The sequence below is a fragment of the Plectropomus leopardus genome, chromosome 4, assembly GCF_008729295.1.
Source record: "Plectropomus leopardus isolate mb chromosome 4, YSFRI_Pleo_2.0, whole genome shotgun sequence".
Taxonomy (NCBI): Eukaryota; Metazoa; Chordata; class Actinopteri; order Perciformes; family Serranidae; genus Plectropomus; species Plectropomus leopardus.
In genome coordinates, this window is record NC_056466.1 from 29,733,720 (window position 1) to 29,755,093 (window position 21,374).

Below are 21,374 nucleotides of genomic sequence, written 5' to 3' on the forward strand. Positions count from 1 at the left end.
GATCAGATGTATAATTACCTATAGGCACAAAATAGTCCCTGTTGTTTCAGTAGGATTCAAACCAGTTTTGTACTGTGCCAATGGTTATATGTTGTGGCAGTCCGTGTCAAATGTAGCACTGAGTTCCTGTAATACTAAGACTGATACTCTGACACTGTGTTTAAATTCGGGCATAGTCATACATGAGCAAATGCAGGTGAGTGATCACACCTGCTGGGGCAATATTCATCCTGAATGCTGGCAGTGCCAGATCAGACACATATGGAAAGTGAGCTTGCTTGCTAAAATTACCTAGCATTGCTAATAAAAAAATAATAATATGATGTCTTTGGTACATTTTCCATTTTCTACCATTTTATGCCTGTCTCTCAACTCACTTCCTGCCAGGCAGCATCTCTTATGTGGGGCAGTTTGTATTTTTAATGGTGCTGACTGACAATATTGTCTGCTTTAACACAGGAACAGTCAAATCTCATCCACACATACTTCTTTGTTGGTGTTTGAGGACACTGCGACTTCATCGGAAAAAGTTCACCAAAGTTGAACTCCAATTGACACAAAGATGCTTTGCGAGTGGAAACAAGTTTTTATTAACCCGTTTACTCACACTGAATTGAAGTCAATGGGGGGAGAATATTTGTCATTGTTTATTTCACTCCTTTGTGACCATTAACAGGTCCAGTGTGTAGGATTAAAGGTATCTGTTGGCAGAAATAAAATAAAATTTTCATAACTATGTTTTGATTTGTTTATAATCATTTGAATGGAGAAGGTCCTTGTCCATGGAGTCTGCCATGTTGTTCTATAGAAGCACCGAACGGAGAAAAAAAAAAACTCTCTTGATATGGCTATTTGCGTTTTTGCTTTTCATGCATTGACCATCACAGTCCTCTGACAGTTTCAGTTTTGCAACTTCACCGCCAAATGACACTAAGTCCTTAATACGGTATATCTAAACTGTGGTTGGATAATGTAATGAGATTTTTTTATTTTTTTCATAAATTGTCTATGTTGTAATATATTGGCATTGCAAAAACATCTTGTTAAAATAGTGATGATGACAATAGTAATGATAGAATAATGATTTTGACTATGTTACCTCAGCCTCCCTGTCAGCTGTAGTGGAAAACCAAGCTAGAGGGACAAAAGAATCATTATACAAAATATACATAAGAATATCAGTGTAGATTTTAAAAAATATAGAATACATGTGGTATCACCGCTTTGACTGCAACTCATTTAAATGAAAAATTATGTCCTGTTTGTTCCCCCTGAGTGTGACCAGTGCCTGGTGTCACGTCTACATGGATGCACTCACACACACACACACACACACACACGTTATTAATAGTTAGCTTATCATCAATTACCATGGCATCATGTCAGAAACTGGAAGGACAATAAGCTGTCCATCGGATATGAATGTCAGTGCTAACACTAAAAACAAACTTTCATCCTCCCTCACACATTTACAGTAAGTCATCATAAATGGCCATCGCCACATACCTTTGGGCTAGCTTAAAAATGTGAGCAATCTCAATCAATCTCTGTGTTGTAATATTCAGGAGAGGAATCAAACTTGGAAATAAGACAAAAAAAATAATGAGCAGAGAAGAGCAACACAATTTTATTGGTTATATCCGTGAAAGGTTTACAGTTTGTTGTTAGTCAAGTGTCCAAGATAAGATCAATCTCATTAAATTGAAATAAATAACATGCTTATGACTGTAATAAGAAGTTAGATGAGCAGGCACAGCAACAGAAACGCCTACACCATCAAACAGAATCTAATAATACTGCAATAAAAGATAAGTTACGTTCTTCATGATATTTGAGGCTGTAATTTACATTGGTGCTATAATGGTATTCCTTTCATTGCAAATTAGTCGTTTACCGAAGATCAAACCATTTATTTTTCTTGTTTATGGTCTTTTAACTTTGATATAAACTTGAATGTTCAGCCGCTGAAGCCCAGCTCTTTGTAGTTGGCCTCAATATCAGCTATGACAGTGCCCATCGTGTTTCTCAGGGCTTGCTGCCCAGCGGCATCGAGCCCTGCCTTCTCCGCCATGACTTTAACGAGGATCTCTGTCATCAGCTGAAGAGAAAGTACAGTGAAAGTCAGGTAGGAGGACACAAAAAGATGGAATGCAGTATGTTACTTCTAGTTAAACCTTTAAGACCCGGATCAAAATCAGTTATCTTGCAACCTTGAAAATCAGAGAAAATTTGTTTTGTTTCTCCCTCCTAAAAATGGACAAACCATAATAAGGACCTTGGTGAGAAATGTCCAGCAAACCACACAAAAAAAAATCAAATATGACAAGAAAATAATCTGAACGTTAGCTGGAGAGATTATTAGACATGATCTAAAAAACAGGGGGGATGTCCAGAAACTATATTCAAAATTCTCTGAATTAAATGTTTAAAATTATGTTACAGAACAAAGGGGGGGGTCTAAACTTTCATGAGTACATTTTCTTTCCGTTCATTTTCTTTTTTAGTTTTCTTTTCTCTCTCTGTCTTTTTTTTGCTTATTTTCAGGTCATTTTCTTATGACTTTTTACTAATTTCTGTCAATTTTTTGTTTCATTTCTTGTTAAGTTGCTCGTCACCCTCACGTGCTTTTGAAAGAAATCAAGCCAATTTGCTCAAAGAGTTACATTACTATGGAGAAAACAATAACACCACAGTGGATTGCATATATTCAAACTTCAGCCTCACCTTAAAGTTAACAATCGGGGATCTTGTACTGTAAGGCGTGGCTTTTGGCGAGAGGTTTCAGGATGGCAGCGTGGTTGCCTTTGGCCATCAGTAGCTCACCCAGTTTCTTCAGCACAGTGGCACCCTGCGCAGAAACAGCAGCTGTGTCACTCGCCATGTCAGCCTGGGCAATGCCAGCAAACTTGGAAACAGCTTCAGGGTGTCAGGGTGCTCCGTGAATAAACTTAGAAAAAGAGGAAAAGTGAGAAGTGAGGACTCTGAGGTCATGTCCTCACATCGAGACATGTACAGAACTATGTTAGTTAGAGGACTACTATGTTAGAGGAGGGCATCATATTTGATGATGTTTGTATTGTACTGATTGTCTTCCATCTCTGGAAAATAAAAACCCCTCACCGGGTCAAAACCAGGCTCCCATGGGCGGCATAGTCTGCCTCCACTGGGCCCCAATACTTGAGCACCATGTCATAGTCAGCCATGATCTGAGGAGGGTGAGAAACATGTCACAAGAAAACATAGTTTAGGGATTACACTAAGTTCACACCTTTTTTTCACACCCATATTGTTTTAGTATTTGTTGTGATTGATTGCATTGCCAGAGGCCATAAACCACTAAATTACAGTACAAGTCTCAACCGGCAGTGGGTGAATACATTAACTCAGTTGCTCTCACGGAGTCTTTTATGTAACTTGTTTGTGTCCCTGCAGTGAAAGCAAACACACTGTTGGTAATGATGCTTCTAAGGCTGTCACATGACCAAAAAAAAAAGCATTTTGAAAAAGAAAAACTCTTTTCAATATTCTTCAATATTTCTTCAAGGACAGCTGTCTGGATTTTATTTCTCCTAACAGTATTTTTTTCTTGTTTATGATAGTTTCAATTTGATGACCTTGGCACTTAAAAACTGCGCCCTGAATGTATGAAACATGAAGCATGTCTTTACCCCCCCTCCAATTTATATTTATTTATTTATTTTAAATCAGTTTTCTTCTCTGTCAATATACCCTAAATCAACACATTGTATCAATAAATGTGAATTCAAAAGCAGTACCTGCCTGCGGAGTAAAATATCCTCTGTGATTGTACCAAATTCTTCTTGGCCAGACTAACTCCCCCCAAAACTGACCTTTTATACTCCCTCCCTCCGTCCTGTCACCAAATTATTCCAGTCCTCCGTCTGTCTCACAACATGTCACTTCAGATGTTCTCAACACCTCTAAACTTAATCTGGACACTTTTGATTCCACGTGAACGTCGTCAGTGATATGACTAAATGTCACTTTAGGAATATTTTTTACTTTATGTTTCATCTCATGGAGCCTTTATATGCCCATTATCTCATTTAAATGCCCACAGTGTGTGTGTGTGTGTGTGTGTGTGTGTGTGTGTGTGTACTTGAGTATGTCTTTGTGAGAATCAATTTGACTTTTAGACCTTGACAGTGAGGACATTTTGGCCAGTCCCCACTTTGAGACAGACCTTAAAAGGCTTCAGTGCCCTTCACCATGTTCACACTCAGCCACACCCTCTTCACTTTCAACCTTACAGTGGAGACCTTCCGATGATTCCCCATGTTATTCACAGTTTTTAGATTTACAGTATGTAAATACATTTTTGGCGATGACTCTTGACAACACACCCCTCTGTATAACAGAAAACTGTCAGCTGTATTGTTCTGTTTCAAAAAAACTTTGTACATGGTTTGTTTGAACTATAATTCTCCCACTCTGCCTGCCTGTATGCTTAAGCTAACCTCTCCCAATTTGCACACTAGTTTTTATGTAAATAATGTTTTGTGTATTTATCATATTTAAATCATTTTTTTACAATTTAGTATTTTCAATTTTGTATTTAAAGTTTTTCCATGTCATATTCTTTATATTGTATAATCTATAGATATATATTTTATTCCTATAGAATATGCTATGATTTAATTTTCTATTAATATATATATATTTTTTTTTTCTTGTGCTGTGATACACTGTTTACTGCTTCAGGGCAATGCCTTGATAACCTGCCGTTGTTACAAAAGAATATCCCAGCTTGGGATCTATAAAGTATGTATGAATGTATGTATGAATCTATCTATCTTGTTATTTTTTTTCTACCATACTGTTTTTAATTATGTCACTTAAAAAATATTATATTTTGAATGTGCAGAGTTTTTTTTTTTAATGTAATTCTCAAATTGTTTTTATTGACTTTGGGATTTGGTTTTGTTTGGTTTTTGCAAAATAAACCAATCTCAGCCTACATAAACCTTTAGGCCACATGTAGCCTCTGATAATCACATTAATAGGTGCCACTGAAATGAACACTCAGAAAACAGCCATATTCCATATCTCAGTACTTTATGAAAATATAATAATTGGCAAATGTTTTCTTTTTCTCAAAGAAATGTGTAAACACATGACATTGTAAACATAGGGTGTTCAAAATTAGACTACTTCAATCTAAATTAAACTTTTTAGCCCAGATCAGTGTGTTCCAAAAATTCACTCCCTGTAATTTTTTTATTTATTTATTTATTTATTTTTTTTTTTTTTTTGTGCCTTGCATGTTTGGGTTGGGCCCTAAGAAACATGATAAATTGTTCACAAACACCTGTATCTGTTCAGAGCTCAAAGTGTTTTCTTTATTGTTTAACTATTCTTTGTGTGTTTAGGCCAATCACTAGATTTTTAAGATAATCTAAAAAAAAAAAAAAATTGGAGAAAAGTTGCACATGTCTTTCAAGTGGAAAGAGACATCTTTTTAATTGTCAAGCAGGATGACAGCAGCAGGCACATCCACGTGCTGTCATCCAGGAGCAACAGCAATCCATGGGAACCTCGTTACAAGGAAGCATTCTTCAGGGGGAAAACAAAGTACTCTGGGGAAGAAGCCAAATACTTTGGGGAAGAAGCCAAGTACTTCAAGGGAGACACAAAGTATTCAGAGGAAGAAGCCAAGTGTCATTATTCCATTAAATGACGCTATCAACACTTAATTCATCATGATAAGTTAATTAAGGGTTTTCTGCTTCAATTAAAACATTTTTTTTCTCATTATTGATCCTCTCAAACAGAGAGCGGCTTTTCTAAAGGTTGCATTCATGTGCTGTCTGTCAGATTCACAGTGATTTTTAGAGCAGCTAGACGGTGTTGTACAGATCTTGCATGAAGTAATTTGACTGGACTGGCGACGCTCACTAAGCAATAAATCATTTTTTGGGATGATTATGAGTTAGGTGTCAATTTTCCAGTCAGTTTGGAGGTTGTCGTTTGTGGTGCTGTTTTCCGTTCAATTCCTATTAAAGCAAAAATAAATATGTGTGACTTAATGAGTCTATCACACTATTAAAAAAAATGTATTACCACCTATCTAAATCTGAATTATTAAAATAATCAACATTTATATATAAAATCAGGCTTCAAAATTGTGAAAAAATTACCAGCATTCTCTGCTGTGAGACACAGCAGGTGTGTCTGCTGAAAGTTGAAATTTCTGATAAGCTGCAATGTTATGAACTACAGTGGTGGACAGTAACAAAGTACATTTACGCAAGTACTGTACTTAAGCCCAGTTTTTGTGTATCTGTACTTTACGTCAGTATTAGTATTGTTGGAAATGTATTAGGCTACTTTGACTCCGCTACATGTGAAAGACAACAGTTGTTGTTTTAATGGACAGTTCTATAGACTTTGCAGCATATCCAGCAGTCTACAGCAGGTCAGTGCATTCAGATGGTTGTCATTAGGTTGTAAATACATTGTGACAATATACAACAATGCCATGAGTTGTTTTTTTTTTAAATTACTGTGAATACTTAAGGGTTTTTTTTTTAGCAAATACCCCAGTACTTTAACTCAAGTAATAATTTGACTCCACAACTTTCACTTGTACTGGAGTAATATTTGACCATGAGAAGCCTATCTATGCCCCAACAAAGTGCCAAAAAAAAAAAAAGCAAGAAAAAAGTGATTTACTCCCCATACCGCCATTTCAAATATACAATTATAATAATTATAAATTTAGTTTTTTGGACATTTTTTTAATTGGTCACCTTTTACTAATTTCTTGCAATTTAATGTCTTTGCCAAAAAAAATAGCCAATAGCCGATTTAAAAAAAACAAAACAATTTGCAATGGGGTTAAACAGCTTGTAAAAGGCATCTAAATGCAACACAAAAAAAACTGATGTCAATCCAGGTCTCAAAGAATTAAATTAAATTTAAGACTACTTATTCACATCTCCCACAGTCAGCCTACTGCTGTAACTTGTTTTTTTAGCTTTGTCATCTAGTCTATTTTCCTTAATCCTACTAATATGTGTATACTTATTTTACTTCTTGTCTTTTATATCTGGTCTTTGTGGCTTTTTTCCGTTTTGTATATAGCACATTTCCCATTTATTGTTGTTGCTATTTCTACTCGATGTAAACAAGCACTCATTCTGTTTACTGTGTGTTTATCTACCAATCTTATCACAGTATGTTGTTATTTCACAGTATTTGTGACCGGAAGTTGGTGAACTATGTACTAGCGGGCCCTCTGCTGGTTAATCTGGTGAAAGATAAGCCCCTCCTCTTCTGGGCGGTGATTGGTCCAGACAGTAACTCCACGTTTCCATTTATCCAATAGCATCTTCAGCTCACGTCACATGGTTTCTCAACAACCGGAAAACCGACTGAGAAGTCCATGGAGAAGTCATGTAAGTCAAAACAATGGAGATATTTTCTTTTTTTTGTCTTTTATAGGTTGTAAAAAATATCGTTTGCTCAGCAGAGGTGTTTTTCAAAATGATGCGGGCTTGGAAAGGCGTCAGACATCTACAGTCCAGTGCAATGAAACAAGCAGGTAACTAAATACCTGTCTAACGTTATCTGTTATCTGTGTGCCTGCAGTGTGTGTGTTACCTAACGTCTTTCAAACAGTGACAGGAAACAGGAAAGTGAAGTGAATGGTGTGTAACTGCGTGTTGTAAGTAGTGTGTATGAGATAGAGTGAGGCCGTGGTCAAGGTCCTCTTATTAACGTCCTTTAGCCAGGGGAAATGTTTGATACAGACATTGAGGTACTACAGTCTATGGTGTGGACGAAGATTTTAAGCTAGTATTGATTTTTTTTTTTTTTAAATAATGAGTTTTAGAAATAGTATCAGTGTATACATTTATTTAACTCAAAAAAGCTAGTTAAACTAGGGTTGACATTAATGTATATTCATATTAACAAAAAAAGAAAATAAAAAACTGCACTTGTGTTATGTTGCTCAGCAGAAAATACAATCTATATTTTTTAATGAATGGCTTAAATTCTCCCTGATGCAAAAATGCAAAACATCTGTTAGTTCCAGCTTCCCACATGTCAAAGATCTGTGCATTTAAGTAATTCTAGGACGTCATTTTCAGCTCCTGGAACTTGTGCTGGGCATTTTTTTCACTTTTTACATTTTGGGGACTAAACAATTCATTGATATTTGGCAGAAATAATCAACAGATTAATTAGTAATTTTAATAAATGTTAGTTGGACCAGTTTGGGAATCCATATGTCATTTCACTTTTTTCAAATTTAAGAGGGTTGGCAGTAAGTAAGTACTCATGCCCACCTCTACTTCTCAGAGCTCAGAACATTTCTCATGTGATCATACAGCATCATACAGAGAATAGGAGGAAATCCTGTTAACTTAGCAATAACTCAGTTATCAAAATTGTTAATGAATAGTTTCTAGGGATGGGAATCACTACAGGCCCTACAATATAATATTAACGATACAGATACCAGTCAGGATACAATATTATTGTAATTTTAAACATTTTGTAATATGCTGAGTATGGCTAAAATATTTGTTTATTGTATATTTTTACAGCTCCATATTATGGCTCGAAAGGAACACCTTGTCAACATCTGTTTTATCTAATAACAAAAAGTTTCACTCCGTTCATCTCACTTTAGTCGTCGTCATTGTAGCAAAGCACAAGTCAATTTGTTATTCTACTAGGCAACCAAAAGTTGAAATTGTGTCAGCAATATTAATAATTTATTGAATAAAAAGTTTATATTGTGGTCCATGTATTGAAACGATAAAGCCACACAAAAACATCGCTATAATTTGTTGTATCCATTTTTCCCCCACCTTTATTAATTTTTGTATGTCGACTTGTAATTGTTTTATCAGTAAAAAAAGAAGCTCCTAAAAGCAAACACTGGTCACAACGTTATTCCCGTGGCAGGTCCACTGGGATCAGAAACCTGTACATTTTGAAATATCCTGTTTATCTCTCTGTTAGTTTTTCAGGTGATAGTAAAACCAGTATTGCTACCACACTGGTTCTAGAGCTGTAGACCACAGAGGAGGACTAAACTAAGGGCTATGTGTCCAGTTTCAGAGCTCTCCCTCCCGGTCCCATGGGGAGAGATCAGAGGTAAAGTCTGGGGTCCTGATCACGGTCGTCCTGTACTGTGCCTGCATGGCTGGGCGGACAACTGCGGCACATTCAACACCCTCATTCCCCTCCTACCTAAAGGTAAATGTTTATCATGTAAAAGTGAACACAGTCACTCCAGTTTTTACTCCTCACACTTGCATACCAAAAGTTTTACCGCAAGCCTCATTTATTTAAAAATCAAACTCACAAAAGTTAGTTTGGGGACTTGTAAGAGACCGTCAAACATTTGTTCAAGTTCTCTGTGTTTATAGGTACGCGTTCTATATATCAACACGTCATTCAATTCCTGCTGCCACTCACAGCGTAAAAACGGAAGCGATAAAGTTGTTTTTGCAACATCATTTTGAAAATGATTGCAGTTTATGTGTGTGGCTAATTACGTAAAAGGGTGGGTGGTGTCCTCACAATAAGAAGCTCCATGGTGATGTCGGGACAGTGGCCTAGGGGCTAGCACTTGTATGGACCGTTTAAAGTGCCTCTCAGCAATTTAGTCAAATAGTCAAAGGCAAATAAAAAAAAAAAGTAGCCCTCTGGTTATTCCTTGAGTACAGCCAAATTTCCCCCCTTTCCTCACATCAGCCCATTCCCAAAACAGTTTCCTGATAACTGAGCCTGGCTTATTCAATACTAATTTCACAAGACTAGCTCGTGCAGGTGGATGGTATTTAGCTATTTAGACTTCACCTCAGCACACATCACAGGGTTCCCGCTGATCCTTAAACACTCATAAAAAGCATTAAAAACATCTATCTTAAAACAAGGCCTTAGTTTGTATTAAAATTACTTAAACTGATTTACAAGTCTTATAATTGCATATATAAGGGGAATAGGATCTAATGAATTGTGTTTTTTCTGACACTGTGCTGTAAAACCTCAAAATAATTGGTATTTTTTTGTTAAATAATTTAATAAATGCCTCCCCTTAAATTCATCATGATGGGAACTGAAGTAGTGGAATCTCACATGCAGATCGAGAAACACAAATTTGTTAAAAATCAGCAAGAATGCCTGATTTTTTTCCCACTTTTATTGGTAAACTAAGTGGATACTATTATGATAATATGTTCATCATCTCCCATGCCCCATTTTATAATACAATAAACATTTGAGAAAAATAGAATTGTCCCTCTTCAGTTTCAGTAATGAAACCTAAAAATTTGCCTTAAAGTTTATTCCAAGTGGCATTAAAAACATTTTTAAAAAGTCTTAAATCTAACTTGCCGTAAGCTGCGGGAAACCTGGCAGCTTTTCCCTGCCGGTTCCGCAACTCAGCTGTTACAGCAGCTGCCTCCTATCCAAAATGACCGGGGTTTAAAGCCTTTTCTGGCCAATATGCACGTTGCATGATAATGATCTTATTATCACTCCTTTAGCAAGACTTTAGGGACTGTTTTTGTACAGATGCTCTGTCTTTCACACACGCATTCAGATTTGCATCAGATTTGTTTTTGAGGAGATAACATGACAATTGCCCTCTGTTCTTCCTTTCAGAGTGCAAATACGTGGCGGTGGACCTGGCAGGTCACGGTTTGTCGTCACATCGTCCTGCCGGAGTTTTCTACAATTTCCCTGCGTATTTGATGGACGTGCGCAGGGTCGTTGAAGGTGTGTGAGGTTAAGACACTAACTGAATGACACATCAGTGTTCATTCATGCAACAGGCTCGATCAAGCTTGATGCAGTGTGTCCTGGGGCTGGGTTTTTTTCATTATTATTGGTCATCAACTTTAAGTGGAAACATATCTTTAAGTGGATTATATGAACCATAGTTAATTATTCTGAGCAGGTTTTAATTACAGCCTGAGAGTTATGTGGTTACTGAAGCGTTTTCTTTTGTACATTTGAAGAGATTAATGCGAAACAGCTTACACAGTTTGTTGCGTAGGACAGTAATTAAGAGGGAAAAGTTCACTCTTGACCTTGGAAATAGTAATTTGGGACAAAGAAAAATCTTAACTCAAGGTCCACTTACTTGCTGTTTCTGGAGCTGTCAACCACATCTGTCTAAAGAGGACAGCAGTAGAAAACTGCCATTATGATTTTTGTATTAAGTTAAAGGATAATTTTGGTATTTTTCATCATGTATTGTTTTCTCCTCACATTTTTGTTTAAGTGACTAATTGGAACAATTGGTCCAGTTTTTTGCTTGTTTTTGCCACTAATGGGGTTGGAACCCACCACAGATGGACCTTTTTTGTTAGAGAATAATGTCCTTTTTAGTTTTACCAGTAACACCAAAAAACAGACCCAAAATCGCCATTGCCAAACCCACCAGTTTCCATTTCAATAAACAGTCATTTAAGTGTGTGTATAGCCAGTATATTTTCACATCTAACTGGGTAATTTAAAGGTTTATTTTAACCAAAATGGAGTTGGTGATTGTTGGAACAGTGGAGAGACAAAACACAACGGCTTTTTGTGAATTTTATTTGTTTCTGTTGGCTTTGAATGAATCAATGAGTCTGGTGTGGCTGAAAATAGTGATTTCAGGACTGTTTCTGGTGAAACAAAAATGATCTTACTCTTTAAACAAAGGTCTTTCTCTGTCGGGATCCTGTCAGACACTTAGAATAACAATCTGAGCCTGTCCGTCGCAAAAAACAAGCACTTTTAGTGGATGCAGCTCAAATTCCTGCAGGGATTACATTGCCACCAGTTTTGCTGCTGCTGGCGCAGCGTTCTCACTCAAAACCGGATTAGTTTCAAAAATGTTGTCTCCATTAGTCACTTGGGCAAAAAAAACATCAAAAAAATAGGGTCCAGGTTGAAAATAATCAAAGTTACCCGTTAACATTATTTTTTGTCAAATCAGACATGTTATGCTGCATTGCATACGTACATTTGCCAATATAATATTTTAATACGTAAAACAAAACTATGATCATTATAGTGGTATATTTTAATCACCCAGCTCTAGTAAATCTGTATTGCAGCCACATTAGCGACATTTTCTTTCAACTAAAAACAGTCTCAGTGATGAGATACTGAACCTGGTTGATGATCTGTGAAATTATTCCCGCAGCTCTGCAGTGGAGCAAATTCTCCATCATAGGCCACAGCATGGGTGAGTCCAGCTTTACAGCAGAATTAGAGCCATTCAGATATTTACAGCATGTTATATTAAGTATATTTACGTTTATTTATTTATTTATTTTAATTTCAGGTGGCAACATTGCTGGAATGGTAATTGATAGTATCACCACTGTTTTTACACAATACATGTACTGAATCTGTAAAGAGTATTTTGCCGTACTGTGTGTTACTCAGTCTGTATATTGTGTTTCCACAGTTCAGTTCACTGTATCCTGACATGGTGGATGCTGTCGTACTGCTAGACTCATACGGATTCTTACCCACAGATCCGGTACTTAAACATTTTTTAAATTCCAGACTACAGTAACTAACGTGCTGTAGTTTGTTGTTTAGTTGAGAGTGAAGAAGATTACAATGTACGTTGAAGTTGTGATGCAAAATCTAATTACATGTACTGTATTTACACAAGGCTTTAGAGTAGCTGCATCGGTCCTCCGACATGTTAAGAATTTATTGCTATTAAGATTGTTCTGCTAGTCTTTACTAAAAAAAAGTTTAACAACAAACTATCCACCAGTCACAAAATATTTCTTGGAGAGCCTAAAACTAAGAGCAGAGACAGATTCAACAGAAGTCAGTTTGTTTCCACGGCTTCCTGTCTCATCTGCAAGAATAAGCTGCCGTTATTCAGGAATACAATCCCAGTGTAGCTGCAGGTCGTGAATCGTCTTAAAAATCCTTGAATTTAGTTTCGTGAAAAAAGAAAGTCTCAAGTGTTCATATTGGCCAAAACTCAATCTTTTTTTAAGCTGTTAATCCATCTATCCATTTTAGGACACATATACAAGTTGCATGCATTTAAATGATAGGGCCGCATGATGTGACAAAAATGTATGATTACGTTGTTGAATATAGCGGTAACTATGCTACTTGCGATAACCCGATAGTAGTTGACTCACTTCTGCCTTCCTGCTGCTTTCAGTATCCCACGAAACAAACTGTTTGTTGAATTTAGAATAATAACAAAAAATTGAAAATTGAACAATCAACTAAAGACCGAAGGTACGTTTTAATGTGGAGTTTTCTAATTATACAGTATTAACTAACTCAAAATATCCTTGACTGCAGCGTTTCAGTCTTTTGCTGCATGTCATCCCCTCTCTTCGCCCTTTCACGCTTAAGCTATCCTATCAAATAAAAGCAAAAAGCCCTCCAAAAAATCTTTGAAATAAATAAATAATTAATAAATAAATCATGTTATGTGTGGTATTAATAGTCTTAAATTTAACTTGGTGAACCCTGCCATCACTCCACTTATTGCAGAGCAGTGGGTACGAAGGAGAAGGCAACAAAAAAGTTGTTCAGCTATAGAGTTAAAAATGTATTGTTGAAAACGAAAACCAGCACTGTTACAGGAGCTCCCGCTTTGAGAGAAACGTCTCTTGTGGCCCCCAGATAATCTGAGTTTGAGACCCCCTGAGCTCTCTCTGAAGACTGTACGACTTCATAACGATTAATGCGTCAGGATTGCGAGTAAATGGAAAGAATATAAAGGTGGTTTGACATTTTAAAAGGCATCACATTTAATAAATGCTTTAGTCGCCAGTGTAATTGAATCTGACGCTGTTGTGTCCTTTGGGTCAGTGCGAAGTGTTCATTTACCATTTTAGCCTGACTGCCTAATATTTCAGAGCCGTGCTGTGCCATCCACTTTTGTCGGTAGCTTATAATTGCTTTATTGATCATTGATCTGTCTGTTTTCTTGCAGAAAGAAATGATTAAAGTGATGAGGCAGGGGATCGATCAGATGATTCAGTTTGAACAAAAGATGGGAGAGAAGAAGACAAGAGTTTACACTTATGAAAAAGCAGTAGAGAGGTGCTACACTTTCCTATTTATGTTGTTTTGAAAAGAGCACTGATGATCCGCGTATCCAATGATGCAAGTGTTTTCTTACAAAGTCTTTTATTTCTTTCAGGCTGTTGGCTGCAAACCCGACTCTGTCTGAGAGCTCTGTGCGCATCCTTTTAGAGCGAGGTGTAGTTGAAGTTGAAGGAGGTATGTCTTTATCTTCCTCTTCCCTGCTTTGATGTTCACTTTGTTCGTTCCTCACAGAACAAAATTAATTAACTCTTTTTTTCCCTCTACGCTGAAACTACAATGCATTTCTCTCTTGCAGGTGTGGCATTCACCCGAGACTTTCGTATTAATCTGGTATGTTTTTGACAAACTGCACCAGCCGAGTGTCGCATACAGCCCATGAAATGCATGAAGTGTATTGCACATTGTATAGTCTTGTCTCTTGTTTCCCAGAAAAATATATCGCGCATCAGTTTGGAGCAGGCTCTGGAAGTGCAGTCAGCTATACAAGCCTCCATTCTAGTTATCCTGTAAGTTATTCCTCCACCTCATTTCCTTCTTACACGTACCACTAAATGATACCTCACCAAATATACATGCAATCTTTTTCTCTTCTTCTTCGTCTCTCCAGAGCAGAGGACGGCTTTGAGAAAATATTTGCGGAACCAGAGCAAAAGAAATTTATATCAGCACTTCTCCAGGCCTATAGGGACAGAAATGTGAGTGTGTTTTTACAGTGTTTGTGTAAAGTAAGCACGCTTGCATATTGGTGTTTATTTTTAGCCGTTAAGCCAGAGTGTGTGTGTAATTGTGCCTAGTAGACAGACAGACAGAAAGACAGCTGCACAGATGCAAAAGTAGCTGCGTAGTGTGAGCTCAATGTCTCAGAGGCAGCAGAAACCTTTCTAGCTGTGAACCTCAAACACTGACCTACATACTGGAGCTCGGTCAAGTGCTGCTGATGAGGGAGAGAGAACAGAAGATGGGCGTCAACTAAACATCTCCAAGTCAGCTAATGAGAAAAAAAATCAGCTATAGTGCAACATAAAAGAGGCTTGGGATGTCAGAATGCTAATGATTTTAAAGTGGCTATAATTGATATTTCTATATTAATAATATAATAAATGACAAAGTGAGAGGGATCACTTGTAGGGATGGAAATGAAGATAATTATCATTTAAATCTGCAGCTGCTCTCGGCTTTATGGAGCTTTTTAGACAGTTTAACTCATTGTTTAGCTGTTAGAGTGCAACTTATGTGTGTTTTTGTTTTCAGCAGAGGCAGGAAGCTGTTTTCAGAGAAAAGGTTCTAAAAAAAACAAAAAATACAAACGCCTACGCTATCTGCTCAGTACAAAAGAGCAGACAGACACAGATATTTCCCTCAAGAGTTGGTAGAGACCAAAAACACAACAAAAAGACAGTGAGGCTTGGACTCCAATGCATCAGGTGACATTAAACACAGCTTTAAATGAATGGTAATTTTGCTCCGTAACTGTTGGATGTGTAAATAAGCAATCGTTTACAAACAAGATATCAACTTACAACCCCAGTTCCTAGAAACGTGTGACATGTAAAACATAAACAAAGACAGAATGCAATGATTTGCAAATCTTTTGCAACCCATATTTAATTGAATACAATAAAAAACGAGACAGTAATGTTCAAACTGATAATAGATTTTTTTTTTTTAAATATATGCTCATTCTGAATTTGATTCCTGCAACACGTGCCAAAAAAAGTTGGGACAGGGGCATGTTTACCACTGTGTCACATCACCTCTTCTTTTAACTCACTCTCAGTAAGCGGAAACTGATGACACTGAATGTTGTAGTTTTAAAAGTGAAATTCTTTTCCATTCTCCCATATATGACTTAAGTTGCTCAACAGTCCATTGTCATATTTTGCACCTTATAATACGCTACACACTACGCTTTTCAGTGGAAGACTTTCAGCCGATCTACAACCCGCACTCTTTTACTACGAAGCCACGCTGTTGTAACACAGTTGTAACACTGTTGTATCACTTTGCATTGTCATTCTGGGATAAGCAGGGACGTCTCTGAAAAAGACGTCGTCTGGATGGCAGCAAATGTTGCAGTAAAACCTGTATGTACCTCTCAGCATTCATGATGCCTTCACAGATGAGAAGTTACCCATGATGCCATGGGCACTAACACACCCCCATACCATCACAGATGCTGACTTTTAAACTTTTAACTGGTAAAAATCTGGACGAGCGTTTTCCTCTGTAGCCCAGAGGACACGACATCCATGATTTCAAAAAACAATTTGAAATGTGGACTCGTCAGACCACAGCACACTTTGCGTCAGTACATCTCAGATGAGCTCAGGCCCAGAGAAGTCAGCAGGTTTTATGGATGTTGTTGATATATTGCTTTCACTTTGTATGGTAAAGTGTTAATGTTGCATTTGTAGATGCAGCAACATACTGTGTGAACTGATGTTTTTGTGTTCCCCACCCGTGTTGTAATATCTTTTATGCAGTCATGTTTGTTTTAAATGCAGTGCAGCCTGAGAGGTCAAAGGTTATGGGCATTCAATGTTGGTTTTAGCTTTGCCCCTTACATTCAGAGATTTCTCTGGAATCTTTTGATGATATTATGGAATGTAAAATTGTGAAATCCCTAAATTTCTTGCAGTAGTGCGTTGAGAAAAGTGGTTTTTAACTGTTTTAATTGATGGACGGTTTGCCCACTAAGTTTTTCAAAAAGTGAAAATATTTGCTTGTGAACAGCTGAGCCTTTTGAAGGTGCCTCCTTCATACCCAATAATGAAACTATCATCTGTTACCAGTTTACCTGCGATATGTTCCAAACTGGTGATTTTGTGACTTCCCCAGCCTTTTGTTGCTCCTGTCCCAACATTTTTGTAATATGTTGCAGGCATCAAATTTAGAATAAGTGTATATTTTACAAAAACATTACATAAGCATCAATAAATATCTTGTCTTTCAACTGCATTTAATTGAATATAGATTGAAAAAGATTTGCAAACCACTGCATGCTGTTTTTATTCACATTTTACGGCCCAACTTTCGGAATTGGTGTCGTAAAAGATGGTATGTCAACATTGTGTGCACAACATGTGTCTGCTGCCCCCAAGTGGCCAAATAAATCAGTTTTTTACGGTTAAAATAATTAGACTTAAATCTCTCACACTCATCTCTTTGTCTTTCAGGACTTGGTGAGGACGGTACCAGGCGACCATCACGTCCATCTGAATAACCCTGAAGTTGTTGCTTCACATGTGTCTGACTTCCTGCAGAACAAAGTGTTGACGCAGTCAGCCAAACTAACAGAAAAACAGGCCTCAACGTCATAGCAAATACACACAACCAGACACACATCAGTTTTGCCTTTAAACATATTTTTATGCTGATCAAAATATTTCTTAAAAATGTGTTTTCATACTGCACAGTTTACACTGTAAGCTAACATCAACTCATGTTAGTTTTAATGGACTCCTAAGTTATTTTATGCATGTTAACAGATATTGATGTGTATGTTTTGTTGAGTTTCAGTGCCATTGTGGGGAATATAATCCATGTTTCACTCCAAGCTGCTTCTCTTCAACTCCAGATGGTCTGTCAGATGTTGGATGAGAGGAGGAGAAAAAGCAGCCAAAAAACAATAACAAGCAAATCATGGTTTTTGGCAAACATTTGTATTTTTTGCCTTTTGATCAAGTGAACAGATAGCGTTCACAATTAGGTTCACTCGATTCAGTGAAGTCATATGAAGTCTGTGTTAGTCAGATGTTGTCCTGACAGAAGTCAACACCTGGCTTTTATGGGGTGTTTCGTGTGTAACACAGGAAGTGTTGAGACAGTTTGACAGTAACTGTGAAAAAGTAACACTTGGAAACAATGTTTGGCTGATGATGGAATTTTACACTAAAGGAATCCCTAAAACACAGCTGGACTCATGATGGACAGTTTAAAGAAAAACCAGAAGGATCAAAATCATTGCAGCTGAACCAGAGAGATCATCTTTTATGTTCCATACGTCCTCTTCCTTGTCAAAACCCGGCGCCTTGATCACCCACAATGCAACACAACCACAGACGGTGCTTTTATTTAAAAGCTAACATGACCAGTCAGCCAGCAGGACACTGCCATAGAGGGAATGTGGTCAGTAACACATAAGGTGTCCTGTCATGAACTGTAGGCGCACATTAAAATGTTAGATTAAACGTTATCTTCTCTGAATTCTGAATGACAAGTTTATTTATGTGCTAATGCCATGGAAACCTTTTACATACAATTTTACCTGAAGTAATTAAAAAGCAAAGTGCCATTAAAAAGACAGTTTCAGAAAAATACCTGAACGCCAGGCTGAAAAGCAGTGTTTCTTTGCTTTCTGGTTGAAAATTTAATGTCTGTTTCACCTCTGATGGCTGTGATAGGAGGAGTGCTTTGCAACTGTAACTACACCTATCCGTGACTGCACGGGGTCCTGATGTCCACCTGTACATCACAGCAGCAAGTTGAGAGGATAAAAACACAGATGGTCAACAAAGACGAGATTTTGTTGTTTAATTTGTTGCTCACGCTGTGTGAAGTTTAATTTCTTGCATGCCTCAATGGCAAACGAAGAATCCAACAACAGATATTTTTCTGATGAATCAAAGACATCGGTGACTGCAACAGCAAAACAGCAAATCCATTTACAAACTCTCACGCAACTCGTGCTGTATAATCCAACTCTCATTTATACAGTCCTAAGTACTTCCCAATCAGACAGCTCTTTACGCCGGGGAACTGAACTGAACTGAAACTTATCTGTGCTCTCTTCAAAGCCAGACTCCATTGACAAAAAATATGTTTACCTCGCTGAACACAGGTGCTGCTGTTCTTTTACTGCCTTGATCATTAATGTTTATTTGTGTCTGTGGCATTTAAAAGTGTTTCTTCACGTTCACCAAAAGACACACAATTACACAAATAACTACTGATCAGCACAGTGGTGACCAGCAGCTACTGTGTTCATGAGGTAAAATTACTTATTTTGTCAATGGAATCTGGCTTTAAACAGAGTACACATCACTCTTAGTTAGGTTCTCTTTGGAGAGGGCTGTCTATGTTGGGAAGATCTGAGCATAAGACTGAATAAAAGAGAACTGGATTACACTGTACGAGTTGTGCAAGAGTTTGTGAATGGATGTTTTGATACAGTTTTGCTGTTGTCAGATACAACCACCCATGACTTCAAGTCATCAAGACTCTGATTGGGTTTTCGATTTGTTCACCGTAGAAGCATGTGAGAAAAACAGTTTTCCTCACAAACTCAACCTAACACCGACAGAGTGATGGATTTACAATTGGTCATTTAGGGGATATAGTATTCCTCTCAATTACTGTTAAATAAGATAATGTGAAAGTTCAAACAAAATTTGTTCGACTCGTGTAACTCAACTCAAGGTCCATTAACCAGATTTCTGTTGCTATAATCAATATTTTTTTTATATAACAATGAATCAAATGACAACGTGAGAAAAGTGTTATGTTTTATGTATGTAACACAAAAATATAGAAACACATCTCAGCATCATGTAGTCTAATACAACATCACCTCTATGACCTCAGTAACAAACATATTATTGAATGTACACATTTCTGACAATATTACCACACATTTTCAGCTTTGTAAAGATAACTGCTGTGGCTGAGCTGTTGTGTAGGACTACATTAGATCACTTAGGTGTACTTAATAAAGTTCTCCTTAGTCATTGGTGCTGCTGAAGTGTTTTTGGTGTCTTCCAGCCGCCCTGCAGTAGACTGCTGTGTATTAGCAGGCAGCAGATTTATCACCTTGTAGCTGCTGTCTTTGAGGATTGTTTGAAATGCACTGTGGCAGCTCAGGTGTCTCAAAAGTCTGCTGCCTGTTGTAAATATTTTAGTAGTTACACACTTTCTCTGAACTGTGTGTGTGTGTGTGTGTGTGTGTGTGTGTGTGTGTGTGTGTGTGTGTGTGTGTGTGTGTGTGTGTGTCCTCAAAAGTTAGTGAGCTGTGGGGAGAAAGAGTGTGTACCTGAGTGCCACAGAGAGCAGAGGATGAATCTTAACAAGAGTTTCACAGTGTCTTGTTTACAGTGTGTTTTGGGCAATAAAGCATTCATATTATGTCAAGAATTACTTATTTTGAAAGTTAATCTGTTAGAAATCTCTAAAACTACACTTCCTTTATTTTTTACCAATAGTTTAATCTTTGAACATTTTACTAATATCATAATCTATTATGTTGTTTTTTTCAATGATCTTATTTTAAAAGTCAAATTTTTTTTCTCCATATTTTAGTGTATTTTACGGGCTATCTGGTGTGATTATCTACCTATAAGGCTACAAACTTAAACAAAACAGAAAAATAACACATGGATATTTCATATCCCACTATAAACTCCACAGAATTAAATGGAAGTGGGTACTTTTGTACTGTGAGCAGAGAAATACAATCAAATGCTTTTGTGTTGAGGCTTAAAGGGGACCTATTATGCTTTGGGGTTTTTCCCTTTTCTTGTTGTTTTGTGTGGCATTCTGTGCTTGTAAAAGGTCTCCTAAGTGATAAAGCATTCAAAACCAAAGGGAGCTCTCTCTCCCTCAAAAGACACTGCTCCTAAAACAGCTCATTTGAGTCTGTGTTTACTTCCATAATTTGGTGACATCACAATGTAACAAATAAAGCCTACATCACTGCCTAGGCCTACGATTTTCATGCTTCCTAGTCTAGTTAGAGCAGCATGAATGGACTGCCAAGGGAAGACTAAACCACGAATAAGTGGTTGAAATTTATTTTTAAAAGTATTCCTCAAAAATATAACCCGAACATTATATTGTGTATGCTTCAGTTTCCTAAAGGACTGCTTTACCGGTTGGGAACAGTTTACAGCTGGATTTTCACAACGTTACCCCTGAAAGACGAGGCAGTTGGCTCTTTTTTGGGCAAATCACAACCTGTAAGTGTGCTTGACGAGAGGTGAGTTTGTTATGTAAAAACAAACTGAGCGTTGAACTGTCACTGATTGAAGCTAACATCGCAGCTAATGTTACAGCTAAGTTGCAGCAAACTTGCTAGCCACGCTTGTTGTTTTGAGATGCTTTTGCTACTTTGCTAATATAAACGCTGCTAGGTGGGTGGTTTCGGTAAGATATACTGAACGACTCAACTGTAAAATAAAAAAAAAAAAACAGTGATGTGCAGCATCTCCATATTGACAAAAGTTTAAACATGTAAATTATTTGTTTTTCACAGTTTATCGGCTAACTAGCGTTAGCTCAAGCAGCTAACATTAGCCAACAACTCAATGGTA

At 37.2% G+C, this 21,374-nt stretch overlaps 2 protein-coding genes across 5 annotated transcripts; one reads left to right on the forward strand and one right to left on the reverse strand.

Annotated features, from left to right (window-relative positions):
• Nucleotides 1–1,611: 1,611 nt before the first annotated feature.
• LOC121942618 (myoglobin-like) lies at nt 1,612–3,882 on the reverse strand. Its single transcript, XM_042485880.1, is given in 6 exon segments — nt 1,612–2,098; nt 2,725–2,742; nt 2,744–2,907; nt 2,910–2,947; nt 3,121–3,206; nt 3,777–3,882. Coding segments are annotated over 5 exon segments (444 nt in total). The 5' UTR covers nt 3,204–3,206; nt 3,777–3,882; the 3' UTR covers nt 1,612–1,957.
• A 3,501-nt stretch (nt 3,883–7,383) lies between these two features.
• Nucleotides 7,384–18,265, forward strand: LOC121942614 (serine hydrolase-like protein). Of its 4 annotated transcripts, none has more exons than XM_042485868.1 (13): nt 7,384–7,418; nt 7,493–7,564; nt 9,088–9,231; nt 10,645–10,758; nt 12,176–12,217; nt 12,317–12,336; nt 12,443–12,517; nt 13,955–14,064; nt 14,165–14,244; nt 14,366–14,400; nt 14,500–14,576; nt 14,678–14,765; nt 17,247–18,265. In XM_042485868.1, exons 2-13 carry the CDS (start codon nt 7,507–7,509, stop codon nt 17,388–17,390), a joined length of 987 nt encoding a protein of 328 aa, XP_042341802.1. In that variant the 5' UTR covers nt 7,384–7,418; nt 7,493–7,506; the 3' UTR covers nt 17,391–18,265. The 4 variants fall into 4 exon arrangements, with proteins under 4 accessions (XP_042341802.1, XP_042341803.1, XP_042341805.1 ...); XM_042485869.1 differs by having other exon boundaries at nt 7,386–7,418; nt 7,526–7,564; XM_042485871.1 differs by lacking the exon at nt 7,493–7,564 and having other exon boundaries at nt 7,391–7,418.
• Nucleotides 18,266–21,374: the final 3,109 nt, after the last annotated feature.